The 15424-nt window shown below is 38.9% G+C and overlaps 1 protein-coding gene across 1 annotated transcript in view; it reads right to left on the reverse strand.

Moving 5' to 3' along the window:
* cdk19 (cyclin dependent kinase 19) overlaps nucleotides 1-15424 on the reverse strand; it is a 62872-nt gene that overhangs the window by 13560 nt on the left and 33888 nt on the right. The window contains exons 5-9 of the mRNA XM_042503503.2: nucleotides 6514-6571; nucleotides 3416-3547; nucleotides 1961-2104; nucleotides 1291-1360; nucleotides 1103-1175 (exon numbers count right to left, since the gene is read on the reverse strand). Of these exons, the coding sequence (XP_042359437.1) occupies nucleotides 1103-1175; nucleotides 1291-1360; nucleotides 1961-2104; nucleotides 3416-3547; nucleotides 6514-6571 (477 nt within the window). The remainder of the gene's footprint in view (nucleotides 1-1102; nucleotides 1176-1290; nucleotides 1361-1960; nucleotides 2105-3415; nucleotides 3548-6513; nucleotides 6572-15424) is intronic.

Raw genomic sequence — 15424 nt, forward strand, 5'->3', positions numbered from 1 at the left:
GAAATTACTTTGTTCTTTCTAAGTGTTCGCAATTTCAGTAAACCAAGTTAGTCTGACTTAACTTGATCATCACAAAGAGGATTTTGCAAACGACGAAGTTAGGAGATCTACAAGTTTTGTTTTGTTAGAATGTTTAAGAAAATAAAACTATGACTGACTAGTTTGCAGCCAGCATAATACAGATAAATAGCACAGTAAACTCAGTTTAGTGAAGCTGCTAAAACTTAGAAAGATTGATCTAATAAAAAGTTTCATTTTTAAGTTGCACAGCTTCACAAAACTAAGTACATATATCATTTTTAACTTAACAGATATAAAGTAAACATTAATCAGGACTAATTGTTCTATTTACTTACATTTTTCAAGGTGATCAGTTTCCTAGATTTTTTTTAATGTAAAATCAACTTGTCAGATTTTACAGTGCAGAAAGTATTAGGACACGTTCTGCGTTTTTTTGGCTCAGCTTCAACACATTAGACCTCAAATGGATCAATGATTATGAGTTTTAAGTGTTGAGCAGTGTGGAGCTCCTGGTCCTTGTTATACATGGCAACTTGAAATTTTCGACCAGTTTAGCAGGATATTTGCCTCAAACAAGAACCGCTCTTACAAAGAGCTTCTTTGCTGTCAAGTACAACTGATTTCAAACAATCTTTGGCATTCGCTTAGATTCTTACTTGGATTTTTCTGCGTGATGCAAACATAATGTGTAACAGGTCAGGTCCAGACCTGTTTTGTTCAGTCATGTCAGGTAGCCTGCCTTTCTCCACATTAGAATAAATACTTCTTTGACACCTGAACTGACTTTGTTTTTAAATATGACACCAAAGTAACATCTTTTGTTGTAATCTTTGAATCACCCAATGAATAAAAAAAAAAAAAAAAAAAAAAAAGAATTGTGCAAATCCATCAAGGCTCCATTAGGCAAAATGCCTTTGTCAATAAGATTTCTACATGTTTAACCTGCAAATAATGACACAATCCTCCCACATATCTCTGGGCTGTTTGTAATAATGCACCCCCCCCAAATGATTCTAAGTCAAATGAACATGGATTTCGACATTAAACACATGTATGCAGATGATCTTGTGTTTTTACCCACCAAGAGAAAAACTTTGCTGTCTGGTTTAACTTTATGCTTCTCCATGTATTTGATTAAGCTGCTGTTTGCATACCTGTTAGACGAGAAAACACGACAACCCACTTAAAAAACAGTTTGACTGTAAACTTATTTTGTTTGTTGGTGTATGTGTTTCTGATTAAGGTCAGATCATTTCGGCATCCACGTACGTCGTCCTCCTGAAGTCTTTCTGCAGTGTCGGGTACTCTGGCATTTTCCTAATGTCCTCCCAGTCCTTATCTGTTCAAAACAAAGGAACGCAGCCAAGCACAGAGATGCATGAACATACATACTTTAAATGTATAAGACTAAGAGTTTTCTCTTTTTAATACCAGTTTTGGAAGTGGAGATTAACAGCGTATTAGGGCCATTGTAAAAAATAATAATTCAGAGCCGGGTAAGGGTGCTGATAACACACTGTGAAAACCATTCACATGTTGTAAATTTAAAACTTTAATCTTAGAAATTCTGTTTTTTATTTTGCAAGGAATTTGCAAGCAAATTTTCTTTGCAAGTGTTTTACAAGTCAGGATATGCACTTAACATGTATACAAGAGCTATGGGATATGTACTCATGCACACACACTGGATGCAAACAGAGCTTTGTTTGTTTCCACGAATCGGGGCACCTTTGAGAAAACTCTCAGCAGAACTAAGAAGCTTTGGATGTAATCTTGAAACCTTGTGTTTCACTGGTATGAAAATAATATCACAGTGGTTTGAAAACTAGTGTGACAACAGCATAAATCATTGATTAACACTGGTCATCAGGCTAACGCAGGCTGTGGTCTTGTCAGTGTGTAGTTGTAGTTGTGTGTGTTGTGTGTATTGAGTGCAGACCTGCAGGAAAACCCATGACGCTGAATATCCTGTCCAGCTGGTCATGATGGAAAGGGTTACTGGTTTTGATGTCTTCCTGGCGACAGTGAAAGATGGGCTCCGACGTTAGCAGCTCCGCAAAGATGCAGCCAATGGCCCAAATATCTGGTACACACACACACACACACACACACACACACAGATGTCACTTAATTTGCGTGATCTTGAGGTTCATTAGCTACAGTAGTTTCCTAGAATAAATGAAAGACAGTTGTTCAAGTCTGAGTATTATAATAAATTACTTACCACTGCGTGTTTGTGTGTGTGTGTGTGTGTGTGTGTGTGTGTGTGTGTGTGTGTGTGTGTGTGTGTCCTGGTCCAAGCCACCTGCTAAGCAGAGCTGGGTAAATCTTCCTTTTCCTTTCACACCCTGCCAAGGAGCCCCTTAAATGTAATATAATAACACTCTATTGTTAAAATAACTTTTGGTGAAGAGCATATTACGATTTGTTAAGAATCGAAACTCAAATTTCAGGACTTGGGACTTGAATTAGGACTTAAGTCCAAAGATTTGAGACTTAATTGTAACTTGCGAAACAATGACTTGTTCCTACCGCTGTCAATTACATGTTACATGTTCATGTTACCTTGAATTCATGAGGAAAACTTTGTTTTTCTCGTATCTCTCTGTGGTTAACAAATAATACAAAAACGGAGAAGAGTTTTAAAAAGCAAGGATAAACGAGCAAGGACACTGTATGAGCTGTGAGAGTTTGTAAACATATGTTCCGATATGGTTTTGCTGTCGTTAAATGTGGACTCCATTTACTTTGAAAATTTGCCATTTGGATGAGTTTCTGCTAGAAAGCGAAACAACGTCACTCTCTCTTCTAACATGATAAGCAACTTGGAAAGAAATGGCCCACAAATTGCAGATGAAAATTACTAGAAGGTGACAGCAAAATGACCTGAAAATTAGTTGGAGGGCATTGTTAGATATTATTAAAAATCTGGTGGAAATGTGTATTGTATGTAACAGACCAAAAAAAACTAAAATAAAGCCAGTTTGCTCAGGTTTCAATGGGTTTAACACTGGGACAGTTTTCATACCCGACTGTCTTTCTGACTGACCATTTTCGAGATAATCTTAAACACGTTGGAGCCCTGAGAGTGACAGTGTTGTCTCAAGTTCCAGGAATTACAAATATAGACGTGCAGACACACCTGCTTCATACCGATGAAGACCATAGATAGCATGGGCACTCAGACCTTGTCAAAAAGCATGTGCTCATACATTCACACGTAGCTGACATGTGCTAAAACAGTAAATATGGTGCAGAAATGACGCTCACACTGAAACACACCTTTTTCAGTCGAGCAGCTATCAGCGGTCAAAGTCCTGAGTCAATGCAGGGAATCGTATGTTCACACTCAAATACAGGATGGTTTGCTTTGCACATTTCACCCCAGACTCACCAATAGCTTTGGTGTAGTGTCGGGCCCCCAGCAGCAGCTCAGGGGCCCTGTACCAGAAGGTCACCACCACAGGGTCGAGGTCCGCCAGCGGCTTCAGGGGAGAGTTGAAGAGTCTTGCGAAACCCATGTCAGCTGCAGGAGTATAGAGGACAGAGGAAGTGAGCAAACAAAGATGTTATGACAGAGCGGTATGAATGCAGTGCAGTCCGGCCCTGCGCTCAGGCCTGCAGGCTCCTAACGTCTCCGAGGGCGCCTCCAGCAAAGTAATCAGCTTAAAACCTGCAGCGTAGATACTTATGGTGTCAGTGAGGTTAAAGGGCCAGAGTTCAAACATCATACCTAAAACTCAAACATCATCAGCTGTTAAAGCTAACAAGGCAATATTTGTGTTTTAAAATGAGTTTAAATCAACAGAGAAGAGCGTCTTCTCTCCGTCAGACACCACAATATCACTGTGTTGGCCAAAATGACATACTACGCCTGTCAAACTTTGAGTAATCACACTTCACCCTTTGAAACCTGGATTTATATTAGTAATTTGTGCCAAATTTAGGCAACTTTCACAACCGGTGAAACCTCTGAAACCTCTGATTTAATAGGTTTGACTACTTTTAAAAACATGGCTGAAAAGGCAACAAGCAACTTGGCACCAGACATCTGGAAAACTGCAATAAATTAGGAAAAGCTGACAGAAAACGTATAAATTAAAAAGAGGGAAAGACAATTATATGAAAATAATTTCATAATAATTTCTGGCACACAGTCCAATTAGCATTTAACACCACAGGTGCCGCCACAGAGACTGAAATGGAGACCTTTGGGAGTGTATCCCAATCCTTCTAAAAAAGTTTTGAACAGCATATTTTGATCCAGATCAAAATCTAATCATCTAATCTGATTTCAGAATCCTTTTTTTCTTTTGAACAACCAATTTCCAAGATTCAACCCGACCAGATAGCACAGTTTATATATGTTGTCATGTTTACAAAAGGAACAGAATACTTAAATATATATAAAGAAACTGTCAAGAATTTGTATTTATTTGTATTTGTGTCTTCTGTATTTACATGGCATTGTATGTTTTCTTAATGCGCAAACGAACCTTTCTTAAAGCATTTTCCTAACAAATTATGCTTTTAAAATTAATGGGGACAAAATTGGTCAATTAAAAAAAAACAAAAAAGGTCCCCAGACACCTGTGAGTGAATTAAATAGTGAAAATAAACTGCTTCCCACAAAAGACCCCTGTAAGTATAAAAAGTTATGAACTAAATATGAAGAATCACATATATTTAAGAACATGCTTATAGAGCGATTCTCTTCTATTTACTGTGAAGTGTAAGAACAATCTTTAAGAGAAGTTCTTAAATGACAATAAACCTAAATCTCCTATATTCTTTTAAATTAGTTATATTCTTTTACTTGGACTTTACTGTCTTCAGTTAAACAGCATTTGTTTAAAAAAAAACTTTTATTCTTATGTTTGTGAATGTTTTTACTTTGATCTTTAACCAAAGTCCTAAACTTCACTTGTAAGAGTTTGGTAAATACAGGCGTTGGTTTTTGGGAATGTGCTCCTCTCTGCCAGAAAGTAACAACTCAGAACTTAAGCATGAAATCTGAAACTGACTCATTCAGAGAGAGCTCGGCTTTTTCCTTCGAACTGCATGAAAAGCAGTCAGAACAGTCTGAACATGGGACTGTTGAACATAAGCTGCATTAAGCAAGGCAGCACTCCAGTGACAACAAAAGACACTGAAAAATATAAAAAACCCTCGACAGGTTTCTTGCTTTATGGAGTGCTTTTTAATGAGCTGAATATCTCTTGAACTGTGAGCTTGTTGGAGCAGCTCTGAGCTGTGACCGTCGCTCAGTGACAGCAGAGGAATACTCACCAGCACCAGCACAAAATATTCTTTTAACCCTCAGTGACTGTCTGGCGCATTTTTCACACTTTTCATTCTTACATTTTTTGATATATCTGGCTATTCATGCATATTGCAGATATTTTGGCAAGATTATGCACGTTTGTTTCATCTTGGAACTTCTGGCTCAGCTCCTACAATAAGTCTAAAATACACCGTGTAAACAAAACTGTTACATTTATACTGCTAAGTGCAAAAAATGTGTCATTGAAACCCTTTCAGACAGCAGCTTTTGATCCCACAGCCATCAAAGCATAAAAACATTTACAAAGCATTGTATTATTTCTGGCTGTCATTTTTTGTTGTGTTTATTTCTTTTGGCAAATGGAGAAAATACATGCTATATCCACCAGGTGCACTGTCATAATCAATGTTGTTGTAAATCACTGACAAATCCCAGGCTGAGATAATAAAACAATGTGGCATCATGACAAAAACCTGGCATTTAAAGGGCTAAAATGCTACTGAATAATAAATATTTGATATTTATGATTAGGACTGATGGTTAAAAAATTAACTTAATGAAAGTAGAAAATCTTATTGATGTGTAAAATTCTTTAAAGCTTGATTTTGAAAAGCGCATTATGTGCGCAGAGCGATAAGAGTGTGTGTAATATTAAAGCTGGCCCGAAGGGTTAATGCATGAACACAACAATCACAGTGAAAATATGTATTAAGAAAAATCACTTTATAGTGGAATAAAATCTAACTATAATCTTAGACATTAGACATTTAAAACATTCAAATCGATACATTTCTTACTAGTTTTTTTTAAATTTTGAATTTATTATTATTTTTTGCAAACAGGAATGAAGTGATTAAAAATTAAATAAATTGGGTTTTTTCACAGATGTAAAATATTATATTAAAAAACACAATAATATGTGAGCCTGGTGAGTGAGAGAATCCAGTTGCAGTAAGACAATAACTCTGTACTATATATGTGTGCACAGGGTTTATAAATAGACTCCAGCATTGCAGCATTACCCTTCAACAGTCCCCTGGCCAGCTGGCTTATGCAACAGCACCGATATGTCAACCCCTGAGCCAGAAGGTTAAACACTGCAGCTACAGGACAAACAAGTCAACAGCCTCATCGATCCACTGTCACAATGATAACAGTATCTCTAATTTTCATACTTCACAAGTCTGAATGAGAGAAATATTCCTTACCGATTTTAACTCGTCCTCGTTCAGGACCTTCCCCCATCACCAGGATGTTGGCTGGTTTCTGCAGGAGACAGAAAAATATTAGATCTGATGTATATTAGCTAATAAAACAATCTTTTTACATTATACTATTTCATTTATTTGATTTTATTTAAAAGATAAAGACCAGAGAAAGACCATTTGATGCACTGTACCAGATTATAGCTTAGAGCAAATTCACATCTGCAGTCCCTCGGTAGGTCTGAACAAATATACAACAAGATGGCATGATAATAGAAAGTTGCACAAGAAGAAAAGAGAAAAAAAGAAAAAAAAGGGGGAAAAAGAGAGAGGAAAAACTATGTATATATTGTAACAGTCACACAACACAAAACTCTGAGAAATACACCCAGTTTTATTAGTGATTCTCTTTTCCAAAGTTAAAAAAAAGGAAAATGTTCCTGTTTGGTGGCCTGTATTGGCCGCCCCTGAACCACACGACCACATGAGCATGTCAGTCAGCCATTTTGTGAGAGCGGCACTTAAAACTCTAATGGCATCTGGTCACAAGCCCTCACAGGAACGGGGTCAAACCCACGCAAGCACCTTACTATGTGCACTACATCTGGTTTTGGGTGAGGAATTTCCGACAAAAAGTTGAGAGAGCTGACTGACCTACATGGAAGGGAGACAGTCGTGTTTAAAAAGTACCTGGTGAAACACATTCGGTCCCATATGTTGAGTTTAAAGGGACGGGTCACCCAAAAATCCGAAATACATATTTTTCCTCTTACCTGCAGTGTCATTTATCAGGCTAGATTGTTTTGGTGTGAGTTGCAGAGTGTTGGAGATATCGGCTTTAGAGATGTCTGCCTTCTCTCCAATATAATGGAACTAGATGGCACTCAGCTTGTGGTGCTCAAAGTGCCAAAAAAAACACTTACAAACCTTAACAGCAATGTGTCTTTCCTCCACAGACATTGTTGTGAGCAGTTTCATGTAGGAACTATTTTCTTCCAACCAAACTACACCGACCAAACACATCACTGTGCAAAAGTAAGCTAACGTTAGAGCTCAGTCAAGGAGGACGCCATTGATGTTTGAATCTTGTGCTATCACGAGCCCCTCGTCAATGAGTAGATGCACGCTTCCTTCTGCATGGTCAACCAGTTTGCGGTTGCAGTTTGGTAGAAAGAAAGTAGTTCCCACATGAAACTGCTCACAGCAAGGTCTGCGGATTATCTTGAGCAAACGGGTCATGATTTCTGAAAAGAGAAACTGCTTTTAAGATTTTAAAATGTAGTTGTTTTGACGCTCTAAGCACCACATGCCATCTAGATCCATTATACTGAAGAGATGGCAGACATCTCTGCGGCTGGTATCTCGGCATCTCACACCAAAACAATCTGGATTGGTAAACAGCACGAAAGGTCAGTGGAAAAATATGTAGTTTTGATTTTTGGGTTAACTGTTCCTCTAATGAAAGTTAGCTGGTGCTAATTTTTTTTCTTTTGTCAGCGGAACAAGCCGCTAACATAATATTGATATATCTTATGTAGTTTTCACAAAAAGAGTCAACAAACCTGTTTAAGTAATGAAGCAACATAGTTTTGCACACTTGACTAATGTACGTCCAATATTTATGTTTGGCGTCGCTCCTGTTTGCTCAACACCAACGCTCCAGGGAAATATCTCCTCTTTACTGCTTACATAGTTCACTAAGTTCACCAGCTAGTGTCTTACTACAAACATTAGCTAATTTAAATTGCAACTATTTACATCGTAATCTACCCTTTAGGATTGTGACACCACAGTAGTTTGTTTTGTGTCGTCTATACAAGCCCCCAAGCCACATCTTTAAACTGTCTTCGTAATTTGATTTTTTTCCAACGAGGGATCCATTGGTTACTAGTTTCGTGATAAACCACCGTGAAATTACGGTTAGTAATACTGTTTGAAATTTAAATGATCATTAAAACTGTGTTTAATTAACTCACTTTCAAGGTAAATACTGTGCAGCGTCACACAAATTTAGCATCAGTTAATGTTAGTGCACGTTTGATATAGTGACAACGATATCTCCAACTGTAGGACAGCTGAGGTCTTTTTAAGACGGTGCGGAGAGTAGTTTACACGTTTTATATGTTTTCTACGTCATTTCATGCGAGTTAATGTAAGTGAGGTTTTTCATTTATTACTATGTGTGAGTCTTCCCATATGTAAATTGATGTGTGCTACTCTGCGTGCCTTTTAATTGCCCCTGTAGGTGATAAATTAAGTGATATCAATTGAATTTTCATATGTTTGCTTGTGGTATTGGCTATAATAATATTGTAATGTATACCATACGCAATAAAATGTTAACAGTGTAAACAGTTCAATATAAAACTTGGTGAAATTATTTCACTCAGCCATCATGTGTACGTGGGGCCCTTGTGGTCCCTAGATAACATGGCCATTTTGGTCCCATGCCCACTTGGTACCCAGGTAGCCCTAACATAAACCATGTGGGGCCCGCCTGGGTAAAGCCCTTATGGAACCTGTGGTCAGTCCCACATAGGGGCCATTTTTCAGTCCATTTACCGCCCACATGGGCTCACATATAAATGTCAGCTGGGCAGTGTCAGAATCTTTTTCTTTTTTTTCACATTTTCAAAACATTTTTAGTGTACATTAAACAGCACATCATACTTAAGTTTACTTTAGACTACTATCATTTTCTGTTTTTAACATTAAAGTGGGAAAGAGATGAAAAAAGAGATAAAAAAAAATTATAAAAAAAGTATATGTTGTCAAATTATTTCAACTGGTACTAATAGTATGCGTTTTTAAGTACAGAAAAAACTAAGAAAAAATAAACAAAGAAAATCTCTATTTTCAATAAAGACAAGTCTAAAATAGCATATCTAAGGGATATCTGACCGAGGTTCTGCCTAATACCAAGCTTGCTCAACAGTAATTGGAGCACAGAGCGAGATGGGGTGGGACTTAGGAAGGGTCAGTAACATGCATCAATGACACCAATTACACTTCCTACACATAATTATGAGTTAGAAGTACCGTGCTGTTTAAACAAGCAGGCACACTGCTGCACATTAAATCAGAGGAAAACGTTTTTTAACTTTACAGTTGCCTTCTCCTGCAGCAGGATTCGGTATCTGCTCGCCATCAAACAGTCTGTGGATTCTCCCTGGGTATCTATGTGAGTGTGAACCCTCTGGCTCGGCGGACTCAGATCTGCCTGGCAAACATGTCTTGTTGCTATAGAAACAGCGTTAATAATGAGACCTATTATTCACGCCCACAACACGACACGCCACGATCAGCAAACACAAAGACAAACGTCTCCTAAAAGGCCAGAGGAGTTCAGCCTCACCAGCTCCTCTTTCAAATTCTAAACAGGCCTAACTGAATTAATATGACCGGCCTCAACATATTCATTTTGGCTCTTTGAAAGACGCCTATTAGCTCGTGAGTGTTCTGTAAAAGACCTGAGTGAGTGTCAGTGCCTCTTCAAAATGCCAGACGAGCATAAACCATAACAAGGGACGAAGTGTTTCCAAGAGATAAAAATACAAACATAAACGGGACGGGACAAGTGAAACTACAGCTCAACACAGTGAAGTGCATAACATAATTGTCAAATATTGCTGCTGTTTTAACAGGAGAGCTTCTTGTAACTCGTAACAGTGCAAAAAAGATGGTGCTCTTTGGTGAAGGGCGTGAACAAATCTATTAAAAAAAAAAAAAAAAAACAGGAAGGGACCAAGGCACTTGCTTAAGGACAAAAGTTAAAAGGCCTTTATTGCACTGGCTGGCTCTAAAGGTAGGACATTCAGGAAGTGTTATTGTTGCTGAACTCATGTTTTTCTGAAATATGGACCAAATTGAGACTTGAATTCATTCAGTGAAATCAATCAGTTACAGTTGGTTAGCTTCACAAATGGATCAGGAGCCGAGGGAAAATAAACAGCCTCCGTCCCGCTGAGGACTCGTAAAGTCGATCCTCAGGGACATGCCCCCCTTTTACATGAAAACCATCTACGTCTTTGTCTCGAAAACTGGGCCAATTCAGGAGCCAACGGCGCACTCCTACAGCAGTTTGGGTAAGCTGATAAACACACTGTCCTATAATTATAAAAGTCAAAGCCAACAGGGCCCAAACACTGAACCCTTAAAGCCGAGGTGCACTAGATTAACTCTTTTTAGAATTGGTACAGTCAAAATTAAGACAGAGATCTGGTCTTCAGGTCTGCAGGCTGAGCAAGCTGACACGACTGTGTGACTTTTGGAACTTTTTTAGGTGTTGTGGCAAAGCATCTGCAGTCCTTTTCTAGGGCACTGCTTTTGTTTACATCTACGGCCAGCATAAATACCATAATCATTTGAAAACTGGATCGACATCAATTTTCTGGTGCTGTACTCAGCAGCCTTTCACAAGCATTTAACCCTTTGATACCTGAAGAAGATGGTTTGATTTATTTAAAAAACACATCGAAAGAGGCAATAAGCAGCTTGGCAAGAACTTGTGTGTGTGTGTCTTTGTGTGTGTGTGTGTGTGTGGCCCGTGCTGCTGCAGTCTGTGTGGGACAGCCAGGAACATATGCAGTTATAGTACTTATAGGTTAGTCTGGATTTACTGCACCTTCAGTAATGTCCCCTCGTTGGCAGGGACTGTTGGTATAGTCTGCTGAGATGCTTTTGCTTTTGCCCGCAGAGCTGCTAAGTCAGCATCTTGACTCAGCTAGCCATGCAGGGCAGTGGGCTCGGCTCTAGCTAGAGACTGTTACATAAGACTTGTAAGGGTGAGGGAATGGGGGGGGGGGGGCACGGCAAGCACCTCTGGTGTGGGGGGGGGTAGGGGACGGTGGGACAGGGAGAAAGGATTGGAGGAGTGGCAGGACATAGGGGGATGGGAGCTATATGCAATGGTGCAATGCAAAGCACATGCGTTGTACCTGCGCTGCACAGACGCAGAGCATGCTGCACACCAGCACTAACACGCAGTTATGTAACAGCAGATGTACTGGGAGCATGAGAGATGTGCTGGTGGGGGGGAGGTACCTTTCCGCACACAGATCTGTCTTGATGCTCCTCCTCTCACATATCTGAACATAACATGACCAGACGTGTAGCTTTCATATTAACTATGAAAGCAATGACAGGCCTTGCAAGGGCTTTTTCCATGAAGCAGAAACAGCATTTCGATTTATTATCACTCACACTTACAAAGACCTGACAAAGAGCCAAGCACCTGCACACACACACACACAATAATGTGACCAACAACAACAACAACCAAAAAGGAGCAGTTGTAGTGAGGAGAATTTAGGGAGCTCTTTGACCACAATGGCAGGAAGCCCTGGCAATGAGACAGCAAAATAACACCACCAACTGCAATACATCAGTGCAGAGTCACATACAGTCTGACAATGGAGAATTCCATCCGGCTGAAATGAAAATAGTTATAAAGGGCCGGAAGAGTTGGTGTGCAGATAAGAGTGGTGTGACCTTCAGGGAGCAAAACAAGCACGCAGCTCCTGTGGGAGAGTTTCTGTTTTTGTGAAGAGAAAGGGTTCCCCTCTGATGATTTCCAATATTTTATCCAAATCTAGAGCAATGTTTTGAACAAATATGCAAAGAGCCTACAAAATAAAGGTTAGTCTGATTCCACTATGTGGGGTTATGCAAACATTTAAGTGCATTGTATTTATTTTGAAAGCTTTTCTCACGGAATACATTTCTTGCATGTGCACAGATCTATATAATATAAAGTATGATGGCTGTATTTCATTTAGTTGCTTCAGTGCCCTGGTACTGTGCATGCTATTCATTTTCATTAGCCATGTAAACAGCATAACAAGAGAAATAAGGGCAAAAAACGAAATATTTTGTGCATGTAAATGCAGTGAGTGCCATGACCTTCTGGTACACTTGAATAGAATAGAGGCATTGTTAATGTTATTGAAAACACCTGACATGATGCAGGTAGAAACACTTGCATTGAGCCGAGCCATGAGGAACTGTGACCCTTCAAATCACATTGGCAAGTGTTTCATAGCACAGCAGGGTAAAAGCAAGCTTGATGATTTGTTGGTGTTGTGCTGGTCCACACACAGTGTTTGCAAAAGCACGTACACCCAGACAACAACAACAAAAAAAGAAAAACAAAAAAAAAAAGGTGCTGGAAAAGAAATCATACAAGAGACGAAAAGAGACAAAAACTAGACTATGCTCCTGTGGTATAGTCCAGTGTGTGGCCTTTTTTCCTTTCGTCTCTGGATCACAAACAGACCACAGAAGTCATCTGCAGCTCTTCATCAAACAGCTCACTGCAGTGAATTCTGCTTGTGCTATTCCTACCTGCAATATCTTAAACTTATTTACTAACCGAAAATCACCTCATACATCCAGACGTGTGTCCATTAAAACACAACACACTAACTCTTACACACTCACAACGCACACGTTTGACCTGCCTGCAGGCAGGACCCAAACCACCTAAAAGTCCGCAATTACATTTTTTTCTGGCATCCTGATGAAGCAGAGTCATGCACCGGTGAATGACATCACTGTTTTGTCTACAGTGAAAACAAGAGACAGGAACTGTAGCCTGATGTAAGGCCGGAAAAGCATAATACTTATTGTTAATTACTTAGATCACTGGAGAATAGAAATGTGTAAATTACATTCTAACCATCCAAAATGTTCCAATGTATCATCATACAGCAGTGCTGTTACAAGGCTGATATGACTAATCATTTACCGCCTCTCCACCCTTCAATTCCTCGTGAGTCAGTCCTGATAACAGCAGCATCAGCATCTGTTCTGTGCTGCAGAATGTGTGCGACAAACAGGCATACACTTAGTACTACACATATATAGTATAGTCCATGTAGGTTAATAGTGATAACGTTATTGTTATCCCTTTAGAACCTGGATCGACATCAGTTTTGTTGTGCTGCAATCACAATCATATAAACCTATGGAATCTGAAAATATTGGTGTGACTTTTTTTAAAAAACACAAGGGAAAAGGCAATGAGCGTATGCAAGAAATGTCTTGAGAACTGAAAAAAAGGGGGACAAGAAAATACACTATTGGAAAATTATGAGACATTATCCAAAGAAAGGAAAACATCTTCAGAAAACTATTTTCATAATTCTTATAATTATAAGTTTATGTAAATGTATAAATACTGTTCGGTTAATCATTGCAACAGCAGCACACTCTCGGAGCACAGGGGGCACTCTGGGCACAGACAGAGCAGCGGAACATCAGGCACATTGAAAATGAAACTTAACCATTCATTCTGTTGTCTTTAATAGAAAAGAAAAAAAAAGAAAGTGTGCTGTCATTATCAACACTGGAAAGAAAGACATGTTCATCATGAGTTGACCAATACACGCAACATTGATTACTCATGTTGGAACCGGTATTATATGTTTTATATAAAGCTCATTGAGCCTAAAGGTAACGCTTTCTTGGATGTGGATGTGACAAAATGTGCTAAATTCAGTTAGTGAACAAATAATTTATAGCAGTATGACCAATTTAAAGTATGAGTCTGGAGGCCTGAATGCACCAGGGAGAGTAATTTGAGATTAACGTGTGCAACAGGACTCTTAAGTGTCTGACCTGAGTCATTTATTTACTGGACTTACTTTGTGACGTCAAGTTCTGGTAATGATTTGCTTAAAATCTGAAACTGACTGAATCTCCCAATGACAGAGCACAATTTCAACCAACATATTGTCATTTCAGATAAACAGCTGCCTTCTTTTCAGTTCTTTTTATTAATTTTACCTTTTTAATTTATGTTTTATTTCTGTCATTTCCTTTAATTTGTGGTTTTATTGCTTTAATTGCTTCAGGGACTTCATTGCTTCTTTTTTTTTGTATTTTCGTCTATTTCTTTGTGTTATTTTCCATCTTGCATTATTTCCCTCTGGTTTTAATTCTATCTTAACTCTGCTCCAGTTTCATCTAGCTTGTGTTTAATAGTGCTGTGTAGCTTTCCGTTGTTGTATCGCCATCTATGTATCTTATTTCTGCCTTGCTTCATTTGTCAAAACACTTAAAGTTATATTCTTGTTGCGACTGCAATGGATTAAAAAAAAAAAAAGGCTGAGAGCTCACTGATTGATAAATTGAGCTTTTAATGCCAGCAGTGATGCCCCGCAGATCACCCCAGAGAGATAGTGTAAAAGCTCACTCCCTGATCCCCGCAGGTTTACATAATGTGATGTGATGTCCAGCCACCACATGACCACCGAGGATTGTCAGGGATTACATAAGCGTGGACGACTTTATTCAAGACAGAACGCTGTAGATGGATGGACGCCTGAACTGTGTGAGTGCTCGGCCCTCTGACTTCTGAACCCATCTGATCTACTTAGAGGTGCATTCAGAGAAACTGACCAACAGCTGATCTACATTTCAGTCAGACTTTATAATCTCAGTCTGTCATTCTCCTGTGAGTGTTAACTGGAAATAGTCTCCCTCCGGATCATCTGACATCAAAGCTCGAACGGTGGTAATCAAATTAAAGTTTGTCACATAATCGAAAGTGTTTGGTTAATTATACTTTTTTCCTCCACAAGCACAGGCTCACAAATGTTCCTCGCTAAGGAGTGACAGATACAGAGATGAGCGAGAGGGAGCCACACATACAGATGGGCTGTGGGAGTTTACACTCAGATATGAGACAAACAAAAGTGTTCCAATTTTTGTTTTTAAATCACACTTGTGACAGATCTGATGTTTTGTAATGCCTCATTCTCATGCCGGTATGGTGCGGCTAAACTCAATTCACGAATGTTTGCACTTCCTTAGCCAATATAGCGTAGTGTATGTAGTGTATGACATAGTTTTGCAGGCTAAAGAAATCTGGTTAAAGTGATGAAAAAAAATAAATTTGCAGTTACTATTGGCT

Source organism: Plectropomus leopardus, chromosome 16 (assembly GCF_026936395.1).
Source record: "Plectropomus leopardus strain MGB_pleo_1.0 chromosome 16, ASM2693639v1, whole genome shotgun sequence".
NCBI classification, from domain to species: Eukaryota; Metazoa; Chordata; class Actinopteri; order Perciformes; family Serranidae; genus Plectropomus; species Plectropomus leopardus.